We start from the raw sequence: 20016 nt of genomic DNA, 5'->3' as shown, positions 1-20016 counted from the left end.
TGTTTCCTCATAGCGCACCACTAAGGCAGCATACCTGCTTGTCTCGCTACTGTTTCTCTCCTGTTTGCCTTCTTTGTTACCAGGGGGCTCTCGCTCTTTTTAAAGTTAAGAAATGTATTTATAGGTGCATGATTGACTTTGGAAGTTATTAGTAGATACATTAATGGATGTGTCAATATACATATATGTTGGGCACAAGTGGGAAGGATGTACTACACATAGAGGTGGCCTGATGTGTATGTCCAGAAAGGAACACATTCCAGTATATCTCTTTGGGTTTATCTCCCACAACTGAAACCTTCCCTGGGAAAGCCCTCAGCAGACAACCAACCCCCTTTGGCTTAAAGTACATAGCTTGGGCTCTGTAGAACTAGAACCAGCTCTAAGCCAGTGCCCTTAAGAAGAAGAGTCCTTGAGAGTCATAGTCCTAATCTGGAGTGGAAGATCCTCTTCCTGCCTTTGGGTAGAGTGACACACAAGATTTGAACATGGACTCTGAAATGGACTGTCAATAGAATCACAAAGATATGTTCCCTGTCTCTTGGGAACTCTCTTACTAGCCAGTATCTCCTTGCAGGGACAATTCAACTTTCCCCTGGTCTTTGAATATGGAGAAGGGGCTAGAACTTATGTTTCGAAGGTATTCCTATAAATCCAAGGATGGCTGCTCCTCTACATGGAGAGAATGAAGAGGAAGACATGCAAAAGAAAGGCCAGTGAACCACTCCTGTCACTTCCCATCTCTGAGAACAATTCATTCATTCATTCATTCATTCATTCATTCATTCACTCATTCACTCATTCACTCATTCATTCCATGTCTAGGATAAGTCTGCCCAGGAACCCTGCTGCCGCATCCCATGCATCCCATGATAGATGTTAATAGTCCAGTGAGTTCCTCATAGTTCATGGAGTTGACTGCTGTTACTTTGGGGGAAGGCTAGGTATTGAGGGCTGCATATGGAAATCCAATTGTGTAAAGCTCATTATAATAGCCTTATATAATCTGATTGCCACTTACAGCCAGACCTTTCTCATATGTAGGCTCTGTCTTTATTACTTTCCGGAGATGAAAGGTTCTCCTGTCCTCCTCTGTGGCACTTCTTTTAATCTTATCTCACTCTGGATTCTATTAAAGTAGAAGATTGTCACATCAAACACACCGTATCATTTAATCATTCCCAAGTGGGATACAGAGGTTTGAGGCATGTTTGCAGAACTGTATCCTTCCGTGTAAAACTTGGTGGCGCTCTCTGCTTGGTTTCGTGTTCCTGAGGGCCAGAGCCTTGGGCTTATGCACATTCTTTTGTTGCCAGCATCCGGTGCAGGTTCAACACTGAGCAGGAGTTCAAGCAAAGCTTGTGGTAGCCAAAGAAGGAAGAGCAAGTACAGCTGGCTGGAAGTCTGTGCTTGTAAAGCTATTGTAAACAGGCGCAGTCTTTGTGTCAGCGTGTGGACTGGAAAGCTTTCAGCTCATGTCTTCTAACCAGGAAGCCAAATGCAGCATCTCTCTCACAGCATCTTTCGCCTTCCTCCTCGAGTTCACCTCCTTTCCGGTATGTTTCTAACCTTCAAGACCAAAGCGCAGGAAGTGGAATCTTCAACAGTTACAAATGGAACTTTGGGGTTGGAGGAGAGAGATCTGGTACAACACTGTCAGCCCGGACACGGCCAGACACCATTACTGACCAAGACCATCCGATGACCCCCGAGGAACCTGTCACAACTGAAACTCCCTAGCTTGCAGCTGGCAGGGACAGCCTGCACAGGAGTCTTTGTATATCTTGCCTTGAGAGGGGCAGGTGGAGAAGAGAGAAATGGATATGCAGGCAGTTGTACACTTAGACATTTATCAGAGAGACATTGAGCCATGATGATATAAACATGAACACACGAATGTTCACTGCACTCATTTGTAATAACTGAAAACCATTGCTGTCCTACATGGTCTTCAATAGACAACTGTCCAATTGAACACTACTGAGGGAGAAAATGGAAAGGACTGGTGAATGGACTTTACATTAAAAAACATTTCTTTTTTTTTTTTTTTTTGAGAAAGAATCTTGTTGAGTTACCCAGGCTGCCTTTGAATGATGTAGCCCAGGTTGACCTTGAACTTACAATTCTCTCATTTCAGCCTTCTGAGAATCTGGAATTACATACAGGCCTGTACAACTAGACCTGGAATAAGGGCTTAGTGATACAATTTTAATTAGTCTCTGGGAATTATATGGATGAAAATGGCCAACTCCTGAAGGTTACCTGCTGTATGAGTACATATATGCAACTTTTTTGAAATGAAAGCATTTTATAGGTGGCGAAAATAGTTCCCAGGAGGAAAGGAAGAGTGGACATATAGCAGGGCGTGGCTATAAAAGCCATAGGGGTTCTCAGAGGCATGATGCTTCTGGGTCTGCAGGAGTCTCCATGGGTGAGGGATCTGAAGCACAGACACACACACACACACACACACACACACACACACACACACACCACCACCATCACCACCACCACCAAAAACCCTGGGGCAGTCTGAAGAAGATGGGTGAGAGAGGTTGCTTCATACCATTTGTGTACTGCATAGTTTTATAACATGTAATCATTAAACAAAACTGTCCAAAGTACATAAAAGGTCTATTTTTGCAAGTACATGTGGACCTATAGTTATGAAATGTTTCTTTAAAATCAAAGGATATGGTACTGGGGGTGGGGGTGTAGTTAAAGGATAGATAGAGCATTTGCCTACCAAGAACAAGACCCTGAGTTTAATCCCCAGCACAACAAAAGTAAAAACAAAACTAAGACAATTGCCCCTGAACCCAAAGAATGTGGGCAGAGCTAGGGCAGGTGGAAGCTTCTCTATCCCGAGTGCCTCTGCTGGACGACACTGGCTCAGCTCTGGTCTCCTGGACCACATAAGTCAGTCCCCAGGGTAGATGTGACACATTCATTTCTTTTGGAGCCTTTATCTACCAGGCGCCCTGGCTGGAGCTTACTTTTATGTCCTTGCATCTCCCAGAAGCACCGTCAGGGCTAAGGGCTATCATCAGCTTCCCTAACCTCCTCCCTGTCCCAATCTCTCCACTTTCTCTAAATCCCCTGAGTCAGCCTTGCCTTGGCTCACCATGACAGACTGAGTGCTGGGAGCAGACAGTATTGTTTTTCTCTCTCACAGGAAGCCCAAGGTGACTGAGACAGAGCTGTGCCACCTGGAGGAGAAACAGCATCCAGGCTGGGTGAAAACATGTAAATATTTACTTAGTTCAAAGGATAGAGAAAGGGGTTGTGGAGGGCTCCTCTTGAATAGCTTAGAGGGAGGAAAAAGCCAGAGTTAGTCCTGCTGGATTTTAACCACACACCATAAGCTTTATACAGTCTGCGGGAAACATTCAATGCTATAGTCTTGGCAGATGAGCTTCTTTGAGAAGTAGGAATGGTGTAGGCAGGGAGGGAAAGGTGGCTACAGAGCACAGCTACCTCTGGAGGGGCTCTTACCATTGAGCCTGGCACTTCTGAGAACCCTACCCGCTCTGCAAAAAAACAAAACAAACCAAAAAAACCAAAAAAACCAAAAACCAAAACCAACCCCCCCCCCCCCCGTGTCTGTGCTTGCCAGGGGTTAGGAGGTGCAAGGGCAGCAAATGTGCTATAGGGTAACCTGGCCTCGGGGTTTGGATGTGATAGCCAGGTTTTCTTTGCTCCTTTATTTAGAACTGTGTGATGTATTTAGTCATTGTTCACTTTTACCAGCTGCCCTGAGCAGGGAAAGATAAGACTTCCATTTCAGGAGTGTCTGGGAGAGAGGAGACCTTGACCTTGGGTGAAGAGATAGAAGGTAGATGCTACAGGGGACAGAGGACCTCAGAAGAAAGAATTTATGGCTGGCAAAATTACAGACCAGGCATGGGTACAGGGGAACAAGAAGGTAAGGAGGAAGGGAGACAATGACTGGCAAGAGGTCATTTTTAGGATGCAGGGGCAGGCTTAGTGTATGATTATATTATTCATTGTATATTTTGCTATTTGTTTTCGGTGTACGTCGTTATACCATTGTTTTAGAGTTAGCTTAAACTCGTGGCTTTGTTTGTTTGTTTGTTTTGTTTGTTTGTTTTTGTTTTTCGAGACAGGGTTTCTCTGTATCTCCCTGGCTGTCCTGGAACTCACTCTGTAGACCAGGCTGGCCTCGAACTCAGAAATCTGCCTGCCTCTGCCTCCCAAGTGCTGGGATTAAAGGTGTGTGCCCCCACTGCCCGGCAAATTTGTAGCTTTTTATAACTATGCTATAGCCAGTATACACAGACCTGTTCTTAGGTTCTAGATTCGTTTGTATGGTAATTCCTGCTACCCAAGAATTACTTCTGCCAGTGGGAGCAAGTAATCTAGCTGTTAGGCCTGTCACATGGAAGGTGCTTACATAAATGTCTGTAGGAGTGACAGGATGGAAGAAAGACAAAAGAGCAAAATCCTTCTCTCTAAGCTCATCTTCCAACAAGGTGCCCTTCTGTCTTTTCTACAGAGACTGACCTCTGTGTACACAGAGGCACAGGTCATGACCTCCAGAGCAATAAAGGTACCATTTTCATCCCAGATCAAAAGGGAAGTAGACACTTCCCTTCAGGTATCCCTTGCCTTCTAGTCTTTCCCAACTTGATGGAACTTAGAATCCCTCAGGAGACTGGTGAGGCACCCTCTGGGAGTATCTATGTTGTCTAGAGAGAGACCCATTTAATGGGAATGGTGCCAGCATGTGGGCGTGGGCTCCGATGAAAAAAGAAAGACAGCGGAGCTCTGACATTCCCTCCATCTCCGCCACAGTCTGTCAAGAGATGAAGAGTAATCTCCATCATGTGCTCCCCCTGTCGCCATGATGTTTGAGGGCCAAGCAGACAGACGAAGCCTTCTGAAGCGGTGACCGAATAGTGATTCTTCTTTTAATTATATATGACAGGCATTTGTCACAGCCAGGCAAATAATACAGAACCCTTGTAAAAATCTTGCCAGGAATCATCTCTGGATGATGCCTTGGAATTGTGGTGTGACCTTGCTGTCCCAGAGAGAAGCCTGAAGGCCATAGGAGAAAAGGGTTTCTGAGCACAGCAGCCTGTAGGCATCTTGCTCTGTATGGGCAGACAAAGGTATTTCACTTACCTGTTTTCTCAGTACAGACTTGGCAGAACCCAGAGCTTTGCCCAGGCCTGGTGCTGACTCTCTAGTTATCAACTGAGTCCTGTGACTTGACATGGCACCCTGGTGCTTACTAATATTTGATGTTCCACTTGACCTAGAACTCAGTGGCCACAGTCTCTTCTCCTCTCACAGTGTTCATTTTTTTTTTCTTTTCTGCACATTTATTTTTGTCACTTGGTTTTGTACAGGCCCTCAACAGGATATTAAAGTGGCATTTTGTTTCCTGGTAAGCTCTTGGGTGGGCTGCTTGGTGGCCATGGCTGGGGGTATAGAAATGGAGCATTGTGTCAGTTAATAGATTACTTGCATGGAGGACAATCAGGTTCTGTGTCAATAACTTAAGGTTTGTTGCATTCTATAGCAGCAGACTGAGGCTAACTGAGGACATTGGTGGGTAGGAGGATACAACACCGCCTTATCTTTCCAAGTGAGAGGACGTCCATGCAGGGATCCTCCAAAGGATCTAGGGCTGGCAAGGCTGTCTGAGTCTCCCACCCTTCCTACTCCCTCTTCCAACCCTGTCTCTAAGACTTACCTTTTGTGCCCTGCGTTTATCTGCTCTCTGATTCTGGTGGTAGATCCTGCTAAAGTTGGAGACTATCACAGGGACCGGCAGGGCAATGACCAGGACACCGCTGAGGGAGCAGATGGAGCCAAATATCTTCCCTGCGATTGTCTTAGGCACCATGTCTCCATATCTGTAAGAGAGAGGGTGAGGGGTGGGCACAAGAGAGAGGATATAAGTAAGAGGCCATGTGGGAAACAAGTGGGGCTTCATAGCCAATCACTCACTTGCTCGAACACTCGTTAATGTATTCATTTATTCATTAGTGTGCCACAGTAGCTACTATACACGGGAGTCGGGGCTATAATCCCAAAGTGAGCAAAAGAAGCAAACCACCTATGTTCATGGAGCTGCTTTCTATGAGGAAGGCCACACACGAGTAAATGATCCCGTTAAAAAGCCCTGTGGGGAAAAGGTAACCAGACCCAGGAGACAAACGCTACAGTTCTCACTCCTATGTGGATTTTAGCATCAAGACTTAGACTTGTGGTTAATTTGGAGTATCTGTAGAATGCACAAACCCAGAAAGTGACCATTGGTGGTCCCTTAAGGGAGGGAGGATAGTAGAGCAGGGGTGATAGGAAGGGGAAAGGAGAATAACAGGGGGAGAGGCTTAAGGGGGGAGAGGGATAGGAGGGAGGGCAAGGAGGGGTGGGGACAGATGACTAACTTCAAGGATGTTTGAGAAAGCTATAAAGTAACCTTCTATTTTATAACCACATATATCATAATTACACATATACATATGCATATATGAATATATATCATACAAATTATGATCATCATATTACTATATATTAATCCCTATCTTATGTAGAATAACTGCAATATATATTACAAGAGAGTTTAAAGGATTTATTTATTTATTTTATGTATATGAGTATGTTGTTGCTGTCTTCAGACACACCAGAAGAGAGTATCTGGTCCCATTACTGATGGTTGTGAGCCACCATGTGGATGCTGAGAATTGAACTCAGGACCTCTGGAAGAACAGTCAGTGCTCTTAACTACTGAGACATCTCTCCAGCCCACAAACGAGTTTAAGCGCAGTTATTCTGCACAGGAATTAATGCTCCTCCCAGAAACTATAGGTTGCCAAATAAAAATCCCAGTGCTGGGCATAGGATACTTCCCCTGGAGTTGTCAGTCAAAGGTGTCCTGGAGACGCCAAAAAAGAACATAGGCTATTAACACTGCTCTTGGTTGGCACCAGAACTCGGCAAAACTCTATTGCTAAAGACACCACACACTCTGATCATGGCATGGAGAAGTCAATCAAATTGGTTCTGACCAGGAAGCTTCCTCCCTGCTGGCCAGTTTTCACAGCACTAGAAAGTGCTATGTAGACTTCTGGGGTAAGGGGACATCAACAGTCTTACCCTGTAAGCTGCAATAGTGGCAAGATATGCCATGGGTGACAAAGCAGAATCAATGTTATGGGGCAACCAAGAGCTTTTGTTTAGGTGTAGGGCCTGACCCACAGGAGTCCCCACCCCTAAATGAGGAGCTATGAACATCTGATGGCTTTTAGTAGGGAGGAACAGTCAGCTTTCTGTGAAGCTATGGCTCCGGGAAAGTCAAACACAATCCAGGGTGACCCAGCATCCAGATGTATATGGGCAGCAGACACTGGAGCTGATGAAACATCAGACATTTCTTTGTGAGTAGATGGCAGTTGATGCAGAAACGTACAACTATTTAAGTTCAGAGAATATGTGACTGTGTCATGCTCTGCCACAAACAAGGCATTCATATCATATTTGTGTCCCTAGGCTCAGGGACCATCATGGATGAGGGAACAAAAAGATTATAAGACCTGGAGGTTGGGGGAAGACTGAATCTAAAGAGTTTCTACGGCCATGACAGAATGGCAGCACTCATGAACTCACAGTAGCTGTGTTTGCCCCCACAAGATCAAGCCAGTCAACACTTTAGCATGGAGTGAGAAGGTCTTCAATCGTCCCCACAGCTAACTGAGGAGATATGGATATTTGCTGGCTTTGGGAGAGTAAGGAATTGTTAGTTTTCTTTGAAGATATGGTTTGTGGTAGGTTGACCACACTCTAGTGAGTGGCTACACACCAAGAAATATATAGACAGCACAAATTGGAGTTGATGCAACAACCAAAGGAGAAGGAGGAAGAGGAAGAAGAGGAGGAGGAGGAGTTGTAGTTGTAGTGGTAGAAAATTCAGGTAAACCGGACAGATGTGTGCTGGTTAGTTCCGTGTCAACTTGACACAAGCTAAAGTCATTTTGGAAGAGGAACTCTCAATTGAGAAAATGCATATAGTTAAGTCTGTTTGGTGTTTTCTTCATTAGTGATTTACATGGGAGGGCTCAGTCTACTTTGGGTAGTGCCAACCCTGGACAGGTGGTCCTCCTGAGCTGTATAAAAAAGCAGGCTGAGTGAGCCAACAGGAACAAGCCAGAAAGCACCATTCCTTCATGGCTCTGCCTCAGTTCCTGCCTCCAGGTTCTTGTCTTGAATTTCTGTCCTGACTTCCTTCTGTGATGGAGTGAGATCTAAGAGTTGTGAGCTGCAATATCCTTTTCCCTCCCCAAGTTTCTTTTGATCATGGTATTTTATCCCATCAATAGAAACTCAAGATAACAGGGTGGATCTGGGAAGAGAGAAGGGAAATATTTGTGGGGAAATGTGATCAAAATACATTTTTATGAAATTCTCAGAGTTTATTAAACCAAAACACTTATTAAAAGTCCTAACAACCCTGTGGCATTCGGCTGTCTCTATGAAGAGAACAGAGGCAAATGATGTGGTTAGGAAAGGCCTCACTGAGATAAGGTGTGAAGTGTGATTTCCAGCCAAGTAAAACACCCAGGCCTGGGCATACCCGGCAGAAGGATCAGGAAATAAGAGGCCTCGGGTAATACAAATAGTTCTTTCAGGAAATTATCAAGGGGCTAGCAGGGCTGCAGACAGAGATGAGGCTGAGGAGGTAGGCAGGACACAGCATTCAACATCTAGTATCTGGGGTGAGGGGTTTGGATTTGAGTTCAAGCACATGAGGAGCCATGGGTGGGTTTGAAGCAGACGGGAAAGTTTTCAAGTATAATGAAGAAACCAACAATAAACTCAGCTTTTGTTCACTTATACATATGAAGTAACTGGGGTCTGGGTTCTGTCATGGTTTGCCTGTTACATAGCTGAGATGGGGCCTGTGCATCTTGACTTCATCTCCTTTCTAACCAACTGTACCGTCTCAGAGATGCGCATGGTCTCTGACACTCAGCTGCTTTAGCCACTTTGGAGTAATGCTGGACTCTTCTCAGTTTAGAACTCTCTTAAGTGCTTCACACAATGGTTGTTGCCCCTGGGACCAGTGCGGCCTGGCCCTTGCTCAGCCCCAGGCAGCTGGCCCAAGCCTCCTTCCTGCAATCAATACGATGCTCTCCACAGCAGTTAGGCTTAGCTTCCTCTTTACTGAGATAATTTAAAAGCCTTATGAAGGGAAGAACTATGAGGATTCCCTTGGCCAAAGCTGTGAGCCGGCCGTATCTGTAGCAGAAACCGCCTTAGCAAGTCCGAGGATTGTTTGCTGGTAAAATGAGGAAACGCAAAGGCAATGATACTGAGGGGATCCACGTGCCCTGAGTTTCCACGGAGGATATGGAAGGAGACATGTTAGCCATGTTGGAAGCCTGAGGGCCTTCCCTGAAAACTTGAGGACTGTGAAGAGGGCAGGGTTGACAAGTGTTGGGTGAATGAATGAATGAATGAATGACTTCATATAAGCCCCTCAAAACCTTACGGACCAGCTCTGAGAATTGATTTCCTCCCCTTTCCTTCTCTCTGAACAGAGACCTGGGTTCTGGCTTAAGCTGTTTCAGACACACACTACCATTGAGACCTGCTCCAATCCTTTTGTTACATTTACCTCTTCAGCCTGGACACTCAGGAGATGGGGGGGGGGGTGGCGTGGAGGGGGAAGAAGTGAGAGCTAGGATTTCTTTACTAAGACCATCTGGGCTGAGACCCTCCTGGGCCACCATTAAATCACTGTGATCTTGGGGGGATTTTACTTTGGACCTCGGGTTCCTTTATAAAGAGGATAACAAGAGCAACCAGTGTCAGGATCTCACTTGATGTATGTAGCCAATGGACATCAAGCACATTTGCTTTCCTGCAGGCAATCTAGAAACCATGATTTCTGTCGGTAGGGAGCTCTAAAGATAGTTAATCGTTTCAAATCCACACAGTCTCAGTGATGGTGATGGGTAGTTTCCGTGCAATAGATCATATTAGTTGAGCTTTTCAGATGACATGACAGACTGAAAGGTGTCTTGGCTCCGCAACCACGGGGGAAGCTAAAGATGGCAGGCCAGAGGCCAGAGGCCAGAGTCAGGAAGGCTGCATTGGAGAGTGGCTGTGGCCGGTGAGATCGTGAGCAAAACACTGTGGTTGTTTTAGACGTTTGAAGAAATGAGGGAAGGGAGCTCTAGCCACTGCTGGACAGATGGTCTGAGGGAGCAGATGACAGAGGAAACAGAACGACTCCACTTTGCTGAGAGGAATGCATTTCATATGGTGAAGACTGGGACCTATGCCCATCGGAAGGGTTTGGAGCTTGGAGTCTGGGAGGGAGAGTGGGCATGCGCCTGGCTGGACTGAGAAGATTCCCTCAGAGATGTACACAACTCTACCTGGAGATAGCACGGAGTATAGGCAGGGCCGCAGAACCACTCCCTGAGATCTCTGATCACAGCATAGAAGAGGAACACCAAGAGGCTAGAGGCTTAAAATGGCTTTGTTGGTATTTTGAAATTAAGAAACCACAAACCAACAGGCTTGGCATCCATCTCTTCTGCCATCAGATTGCTGGCAGAATTCAAAGGCAGATTATTAAGCGGACAGCTTGTGAACTCTTGGAAAATAAGCCGTGTTTGGTTTGCTATGCACACATCTTGCCAACTTAACCTTATTTCTTGTTTTGAGAGTGAGGTTAATGGGCTGGCAGATCAGGAGATGGCTGGAGGCCCATCCCGTCGTGACTTTGCAGGATGTCTTTCTGCCCCAGTTCTTTACACCCTTGACAAGCTAGAGGAAGTGGTATGGATGTGTATGGATGCAGAAGAGACCAGAAGAGGCAGAGTGACCACCTCTAGTCTGGCACTTCTTCAAGATAACCAACGGTGCTCATAGGCCAACAAAGGAAGTACTCAGCCCTGTTAGGAGAGTCTCCTTTAGTGAAGGCGTAAACATTAATGAAATAAAGAAGGGATCTAAAGTTGGGCTTCCAGTAGTGTGTTCTTGACTTTTCCAGCAACTTGTATAAAGCCAGAGGGAGGCAGCATGGCCTAATAATTGGGAAAAGAGCTGGAATCAGTCCTGGGTTTACCCCTGGGCCAGTAGGACTCACTAACTAGTCAAATGACCCTGGACAGCTGATTTAACCCAAGCCTATACCACCTTTAGAATGGGCTTCAGATCCTCAGTACTGTGATTAATCATTAAAAAAACAATTAGTTCCACACTTGGGTAATTGTAAGTTGTCTATTGTGTGGTAGACTTGTTTTTCTGTTTATAGTCTACTGTGTGCCCCTCACTCATCAACATAACATGAACTCTGTCTAGGAAACCAGTCACACGCTGGCCACTCTTCTCATTCCCTCTGGTCATAACAAATTCAAAAGAAGGCAGGGTCTTCCCTAGGCTAGGTCAATGAGTTTCCACCCTGGATTTATTTCTGACCATTTTACTAAGATGCAGACAACACACAAAAATTCTACTATGCAAGTTGTATAGTTAATCAACTTTTATCATAGTTGTCTAGTTGTGATTTCTACCACTCCATGGTAATTGTTTATTTCTACTGGGAATCAAATCCAGGGCTACATATTCTATGGAAAGTGCACTACCACCAAGTTCCACCTGAAGCTTCTAATGAGAATATTCTCTCTCTCTCTCTCTCTCTCTCTCTCTCTCTCTCTCTCTCTCTCTCTCTCTCTCTGTGTGTGTGTGTGTGTGTGTACCTGTTGGACAATGAATCCAGGCTTGCTGCATGCTAAACAAATGTCCTACCATTGAGCTATATCCCACCCATGGTCCATCTTTATAATCCAGCAAGACCACACATTAGAATTCTGAGACCACCCACAGACCACTGATACTGTCTCTGAAGACTTCCCTACTTTGGGTATTTTTCTCATGAACTCATGGCCTTTGTGTCTGATTTCTTTTTACTCATTATGTTCAAGAGTCAAGTCCTTTTTATAGCTCCACATCCTGTTAACCGAGTCCCCAGCTGACAAGCGACAGGATTGTTTCCACGGTTTACCAATTTTGCAGGGTGCTTCTTCATAACAAGTGAACAGTCGTGTATTAGCTTTTAAATGGCTCTGTTCTCATGAGCTAGGGTTGCATGGTAATGTTTAACAGTGCGAGGTATTGCCAGGCTGTTTTGAACAGAATAACATTTATAATCCCATCAGTGATGACTATGGGGTTTGATGTGCCCTTATCTAAGATAACACTTGTTAGTTTCTGCCTTTGTGATGATGGCTTTTGTAGTGAGTGCAGATTGGGAGCTCAGTGTCTTTTGATTTGCATTTTTCTGATGGCTAGTGGTGCTGGCACCTTCCTACCTGTCCTGGATTGTACCTTGGAGTATACATCACATTAGCACTTTGTCATATGCTATTTAAACTTGTTGAAAACTTTCTCTGGGAGTGAGGAGCCCTTCCCTTGTCTTCTACAAAATTCTGTCCTGGAGCAGGTTGCTCCCTCCTAACTCTGTAATAAGGAGAAAGAAAATCAACAAAATAGGTAAGGGCATTGAAACATTGTATCTTTGAGAACAGCTAGAAGATCAATTATTTCCCACCAAGGTTGTTACAGTTTATGCTATACCATAAAATGCATACACTGGGAACAGGAAGCCAGAGACCCAACCATGGAGGAGATGGAAAGGTCTTTCTGCTCAGGACTCTACCAATCAGGAACTGCAGCTGACTGCCTCAGTTTCCCCCACCTGTCTCTGCTGGATGAGTGAAATGACCCAATGTGATGATGTCATGTCTCTGTTGTTTTTGCTCTTTTACTTGGCTCTGCCCTGCCTGGGACTCTCTCAATCAAGAACTCCCGCTGGCTGCCTCAACAAGGCCTCCCCAGTCAATTTCTGCTGGACGTTTGTAAGCCCTGGGTTTGATGCTTCTACCTATTGTTTGCTTTTTCAGTCTGGCTGCTCCAGTCATCTCTGCTGGAGGCTTCAAGTGCTCGATTTGACTGTTTCACCATCTCTCTGAAGCTTGGGCCCACCTCTTCCTTGCTATTTATTCCTTTCCCTTTTGCTTGCTCCACACCAAATAAACTCGCACACTCAAAACCAAAAGCATGACTATTGTAGATCATTCTGGGACCATGAAGAATATACCTTTGGGACCAGATCAGTCTCTTTCAAAGAACTTGAAGCTTCAATATGCCAGTCTATGGAGCTATTGGCAGCTACATCTGTGCAGTGGTTAAAGACCATGCTGCTGTTAGGAAAGGAAAGGACCAAAGCACAGAAAGGGATCAAAGGTGGAATGTGATGGCATGTGAGCTGTGGTTCTAGCGATTGTTGAAGGCCAGCTGTGCCCTTGACTTCCCCACATCTCAGTGGTCTGGTCCATCCCCTCCACTCCCATTGATCCAGCTCAAAAGTAGTTACTAGTTTTGCTTTCTCTTCTTTCATTTGGAGCCAATAAAGGTGATGCCTGCGGGGCTGCCTTTGCTGATTGTTCTTAGGTTTTGTCAGATTTCCTGATGGTAGAGTTACTATGAAGTGGAGTCTTTAGGAGTCCAAGGGATTTTCATAGGTGGTAATCATGGGTGAAATCAGCCAGATTGATTTTAACAAAGACAAATGATACCACCAGCATTTAATTCAAACAATCAATGACTTGCTTAGCTGACAGAAATCTATACTTTTTTTTTTTTTAAAAAAAGAAGAAGAAATCACTGGAGAATTGAACTTCAGCACTGTCCATCAGTGTAACAGTTTCTGATCTTCTCATGCCATCTTGACACGAGAACAGGAGACATTGACAGGAGACCAGGTCCCACCCAGGAAGGTGGCTTAGGGAGCGGTTCTCCCCAGTTCCTGATGCACATGGCTGCATTTCCAGGCTGTGTTACATGTCACAGGCCAGGCACCCTTACACACCTATGGGAGATTGCCTAACTGAATCCCACACAGAGAGGGGGGCTTACGATGCAGAAGTACATTGAAATCTGCCACCTAAACAATGGGAACTTTTTTGCTGAAGGAATAGGACTGGGGTGGGGGTGGAGCTATGGATCGAAGGAGTTAAATGACAGCTGTGCTGGGTGAGACTTGATCTTTCTCATGGTCAGTCTTGTAGCAGGAGGCAGAATATTGGGGTTAGACCTGGGCTATTTCCTACAGGCCTCCCCTACCCTTTACTTTCTTCTCACTCAGGCAGGAGAAGAAAGGAGTACGTAGGGCTGGGGAGATATAATAGTCCAATAAGAGAGCTCTAAGGACTTGGCTGGAATCGGCTCCCTCTTCTCCATCCTAACCACGCCCCTAGTAGTAGCAGTATGGTAAAGTGATAGAAAGCATGGGTCCTGAGAGCCAGCCTGCCCGCTGAGTGCCCAACACCTGGCTTTGCCACTGACTGGTGAATTTGAGCATATCACTTGCCTTCTTTCTTGGTTTCCTGGCATTTATAGAATAGTGGGGAGGAAATGAGTTTCTGTTTGTGAAAGTGCTCGCTCTTCGCAGGCAAGTAAGCTCTGGACGCAGGCCACTGTTAGTTTTAGATTGGACTTTTGCAAACCTGTAGACATGACTTCTTAAGTTACACAAAGATGTGCTTAAAATGCAAATCTTAGGTTGTCATCCCCCTGTTCAACGTGTATCAAGAGATGTGTGTGGAACATGCAAACAGAAAGGCCACACACAGTGCAACATGCAAAGATCATGTGCAGTTGGCCATGACGAGACAACAGGCCCGTCCCCCAACAGCCAAAGGGTATGGTAATAACCATGATGGCCAGGGGTAAGTGTCTACCTGGGCAGGTGTGTCAGGTGGAGGGTACAATGGTGATAGTTCTCTGAGTCCCAGTGGAAACATGTGGCCTGTTTTCTCTGTGGAATTTCAAAAGACAGAGCCAAGGGGGCGGGGGAGGGAATAGAAAACTCTTTACACCCTGAGTTCAATTCATGTGGCAAAAGAGAAAAATTATTCCATCAGATTGTCCTCTGATTTCCACATGTGTGCTCTGCCCCCCCCCCGTAAACAAACAATTATACATAAAATGTAAAACAAAGGCGATGTTTCAGGCACAGGGCTCAGGACTCCACCTAGACCCTCTAGCATGGGGCACCTGTCTGTACTGCACAGGTGGGAATCCAGGACTCGGTGCTCTCTGCTTCCTGCCCCTTCTCTCAGCATGTCCTCAGTAATCCACAGTGATGTCTGGGCTGAAGCAAGAGCATGGAAGCTTACCTCCCTAATACGGAAGGCTAATTAATTTGTATTAGGGCTTAGGGATAATTAAACTTTTTATCTGAACTTAAGCTGCACAAACCACCCGCCTTGTACAGTTAATTGCGCCTTCATTTCCTCCTCCAGGTGCCAGGAGATAAGTACAGCTGAGCTGGAGGCTGCTTCTGCCTGCCTCTCAGGCAGGACCGGAAGACCACTGGGGGGAGTCCACTGTCACTGCATGCCAAAGCACTGTCTCTTTACTACCCACTGCAGGAGCCCAATCAAGGAGGCTCATCCCTGGTGCACTTCTACAAGGAGCAAGTCTTGTGTATGCTGCCACACCTGGTCCTGAGTTCACCGTCTTCTCTGAGAAGCAATCATATAGGCTTCCTCTTTGGGTTGGGAGCAGAAGAGCTCTGAGGGCTGGCTGGGCCACCATGGTGAACCCTGGGAACTCAGAACTCTTGGCTCCCTCCAAGTGCAGGTTTAAAGGACAATACAGTGGTAGATGAGCCCAGAGGACAAGAAGCACATAAAAAACAACAACAACAACAACAACAACAACAACAACAAAAAACCATTGAGCTGTTTTCTCTGGATAACCAAGGGCACAGCTTCTCTCCATGAAGCGGTGTGGCTGGAATGTGTGCATTTTAGTACTTCTGCCTTGTCTGGGACATCACACATCACTTCATTTGCTCCACCCCCAACAACCCCAAGAAGGAGATGCGTTATTATCCTCATATTATAGACGAAGAAATCAAAAAGCATTCCCAAGGTCACCTGGCTGTCTAACTGCAGAACTGGGATGTGGGAGTGTCTCTTTGACTCCAGTGTCCCCGTGCACAACTGCTAGTCCCTGCAAAGCTGTAGTCTGGAGGGGCCAACATGGCGGGTGGCAGCAGGGTCAGAGAGTAAGGGGGAAATTGTTTTTAGAAGGTATTCCTGAGGGGGCCTGGAAAATGAAGCAAAACTCCCTCAACTAAAACATACACCCTGCTGCTCATGTCTTCAAAGTGAGGTGCTCCTTGGTGCTCATCTGCTAAGCGAGTCCCTGCTCCAACTGGGAGCAAAAAGATTGCTAACCCTAAGGCCCACCTGGAGTAGACACACAGAGGAGAGTGGAGACTCAGAGCAGGGCCAACAACAACAAAGAAAGTGATAGCTCAGCAATACTTGTGTGTGTGTGTTGTCTGTATTTTTGTTTTGTTGAGACAGTGTATTATATAGCCCAAGCTGACCTTGAACTCTTTGTATAGCTGAAACTTGCCTTAAACTCCTGACTCATTCGCCTCCATCTCCCCAGTGCTGGGATTATAGGCACGTGCCTCTTTACCCAGTAGTGATCTGTTTTCACTGGGCATCAGTGTGGGTCATGCAGACCTTGCCAGCCTTTATTCTGGGGTAAGTTAACTAAAGATCAGGTTAAAGACACACTCAAGCTCACCATGCTGGGACTATACACCAGACAGGTTGACTTAAAGGCACTCTTGTCTTCACTGTGCCTTCCTGTAGGAAAGGAGAGATAAGCCCAAGGAGAAAGGGCAGCCCAGAGAGAGGGAAAGGAGATGGCAAGGACGGAAGCCCCATGGGAGGCTCTTCTGTGCCGAGGATGATATTCTAGGTCCATCCATTCACACAGACCCCAGAGAAGAGGCTATGTGATTTTCTAGGCCATTTGCTGTGTTTGCATTGCTGGGCAAGGTTAGCACCAGTCACAGATGCAGGCTCTCACCAAGAGATGGGCAAAACTATTAACCTCCTCACCTTGCTGTCTCAAAAGCTACATGGGATGACAAAGCTGATACTGCAAACTAGGCTCTCAAACCTTAGTGTGCATGAGAACAATCCGGAAGCCACAGGCAATCAGGCTGCTAGGCTCTAGTCAGTGATTTCTGATTCTGCAGATTTGTGGTGACACTGGCAAACCTGCATTTAAGGTTCCTAGGTGACATTGATATCGGAGATTTGGGAACCACACATCTCTAAACGGTGTTTTTCCCCATGTGTCAGCTATTTATAGACTCAGAGTGTCAAGACAAGGTGTACAGCCACCAGCTTTAGGCCACATATGTCACACCACAAGTGAGGAAAAGGTTTGAGTTAGAGAGAGCCTGCCTGATGGTCCAGAGTGATGTGTTGTGGACAGCATTTAATGCATACACTCATGCAAATACACATATACACACACAGACAGACATAGACATACACAGACACATTCACAAATAAACACAGATGAACGCACACAACAAATACAGACAGATACACAGTCAGATGCACAAATACAGTCCCCTTCTCTCCCATTCTCCTGCCACCCATGCTTCTGCTAGATTGGAAAATCTGTGCTCTCAATGCTGCAGGCCTCTCTATGACCTCTAACCTTCCCCAAGTCCTTCTCTCCACTGAGAATGATCTGCTCTGGCAGCCCACATGCATATTTCCAGATGTTGTTCAAATGTAACCTCCTCGGGCTCACCTTGACTTGGCGGTTGGCATAGCTATCACTCCTGTCTTTCACATCCATCAGGGCACTCACTCCTTTATGCTCTAAGAGATCTTGCAAAATGTCAATTCTCCTCATTGGTTAAGAGCAGTCTTGGGGCGGGGCTACTCATCTTTGGATTCCAGGTGCCCAACACGATGCATGGTGCACAGTAAGAACTCAACGGCTCACATGAGCAATCAAGCAAGCTCTTCCTACTGTATGATTCTGTGAACTGGATTGGCCTTGGGGCTAACAAACCAAACTGCAAGCCCCAGGGAGGCAGAGGTATGTACAACTGTACCTAGCACGAGCCAGACACCCAAGAGACTTACTGAGTTAGCGAAGAAACTATAAATGTATTTTTCAGTGGGACTTCTCCTTTGGCCAACTAAATCACCAGAGGGCTCTACTGCTATAGGATGTCTACTTCCTAAATATGCTTACATCAAAAAGTTGTATTTATTTATTTTTATTTATGTGTATGGGTCTACATAAATTTATGCGCACAATGTACATGCGGGTGCCAAGAAAGTCAAAGAGGGTGTTGGATCCCCTGCAGCTGAAGTGACAGGTGGTTGTGAGCCTGTCATATGTGCTGGGAACTGAAACAGAGTTCTCTGCAAAAGTAGCAAGTTCTCTTAATTTCTGAGCTTTCTCTCCAGTATCCTGCATATGCTTTCTGATGAGATGTGTGGTTCACTTGAGGCAGATGAAATTCTGTTTTACTCCAATAAGAAGGAACCAATCAGAAGGCAGAATCACAGCCGAGGTGTGAGCAGGGGGCAGAGGAAGACCACTGCTGTTCCTAGGCATAAGCCAACAAGGGCCCAGTGATCAGGGATTTGCTCCTGGGCCGACACAACAAAGATTACAGAAAGCTAAGTTCAGTCCCTGGGAGTGGGCTGAGTGGCTCCCAGATGGCAGCACCATATTTAAATCCTGTCCTCAGGTAGACTCTAATCTGGGCCTTCAGAATTCCCACACATCAAGAAAACAGAAACCACAAGGAAGGAAGGAAGCAATTGTGTGGTTAAGGGACAGAGGAAGAAAGTAGACTCAGAGACCCCCGTCAAGGCCTTCTGACACTAGAGTAGTAATCTGTGAAATGGTCTGTGGAACAACCCAAACTGGAGTCTCAAAAATGAGCAAGAATATAATACTTCCGGGGAGCTCAGGGCATGGACCCCAAAATCAGCACTTCCAAAAAGGTGCTCTGGGCAGCAGTGTGAGATGGGAGCTCTTGTTTATTGCTTCCTGCTTACTGAGCACTCTGCCCAAAGGCCATAGGTAGGGGTGGGGACTAGAACTTCAGTCTAGTTCCTTCTTGTGGGCAGCTTTGGAATTGGATCTTCAGATTTTATTGTGAAAATGGGTTCTATATGCTCCTGAATTTCAGGCATGACACGGGAGATTCCTTATGTTCAAGAGTAAGAAGTGGCCTAAAGTTCTGGCTGGACAGTTCAAATCACCGGGCTTAAGGAAGGCGTGATTACTTTGAGTCATGATGAAGAGACAGGTGGAATAATTAGCCTTTTGATGAGATAATATGTGTTTCTTTACCAGAACTCCTACTCTCTGGTGTCTCTAGAAGATGCCATGGAGTTCTGTTGTGTTAGACCACCCGACACAGAAAGAGGTGACTTCTTTTTCTTTTTCCTTTCTCTTCTTACAGATGCCGAGTAGAACTTAAATACTTTTTCCCCCCTCCTCGACACCCTGGCCTTTACTCTTTTTCCAAAGCTCCTTCTCTGGACACCCCACATGGCTGCTTGCTACCTCGTGGCTGACCTCCATGCCAGCTTAACTCAGACAGCACAGCCTTTCTCTGCTCTCATGGTCCAGACAGCCGCCGAGATTTAGAGCTCACCTGCTCTGAGTTTTTCTTGTAAATTATAATGGAACTGTTTTCGAGCTTCAACCAGCCAGCCAGCCAGCCAACCAGGACCTACTAGGACGATGAAAAGAATCAGTTCTAGAAGTAAAAACCTACTCATTCATTAGGACTGAGTGTGATGCTGTATACTAACCAGCTGTCCTCACTATAGGAGACCTTCTCTTTCCAAACTAGTTCTTGAGGACCCTCATGTTGTCCCTTGTTCCTGGACCCGAGTTCATTCCTAGTGTGACTAGTCGGAAAGCAGTAAAGAGCAGGGTGTATATGTGTGTGTATGTGTTTGTGTGTGTGTATGTGTGCACGTGCCTGCACATGTGTGTGCATTTATGATTGTGCACACGTGTGTGTGTATGTGTGTGCCCATGTGTGTGTGCCTATGCATGTGTATGTGTGTGTGTCTGTGCTAACCTCGTCTCTGAATGAATGAAGCA

The 20016-nt window shown here is 45.8% G+C and overlaps 1 protein-coding gene across 3 annotated transcripts in view; it reads right to left on the bottom strand.

Moving 5' to 3' along the window:
* The window catches only part of Kcnd3 (potassium voltage-gated channel, Shal-related family, member 3), a 222113-nt gene that overhangs the window by 9507 nt on the left and 192590 nt on the right, over positions 1 to 20016 (bottom strand). For all 3 annotated transcript variants that reach the window (NM_019931.2, NM_001039347.2, XM_030252699.1), the window contains exon 3: positions 5723 to 5885. In NM_019931.2, coding sequence (NP_064315.1) covers positions 5723 to 5885 — 163 coding nt within the window. The remainder of the gene's footprint in view (positions 1 to 5722; positions 5886 to 20016) is intronic.

Source organism: Mus musculus, chromosome 3 (genome assembly GCF_000001635.26).
Source record: "Mus musculus strain C57BL/6J chromosome 3, GRCm38.p6 C57BL/6J".
NCBI classification, from domain to species: Eukaryota; Metazoa; Chordata; class Mammalia; order Rodentia; family Muridae; genus Mus; species Mus musculus.
The sequence above is the reverse complement of the archived record's forward strand: the minus strand, read 5'-3'. Positions and strand labels throughout refer to the sequence as shown.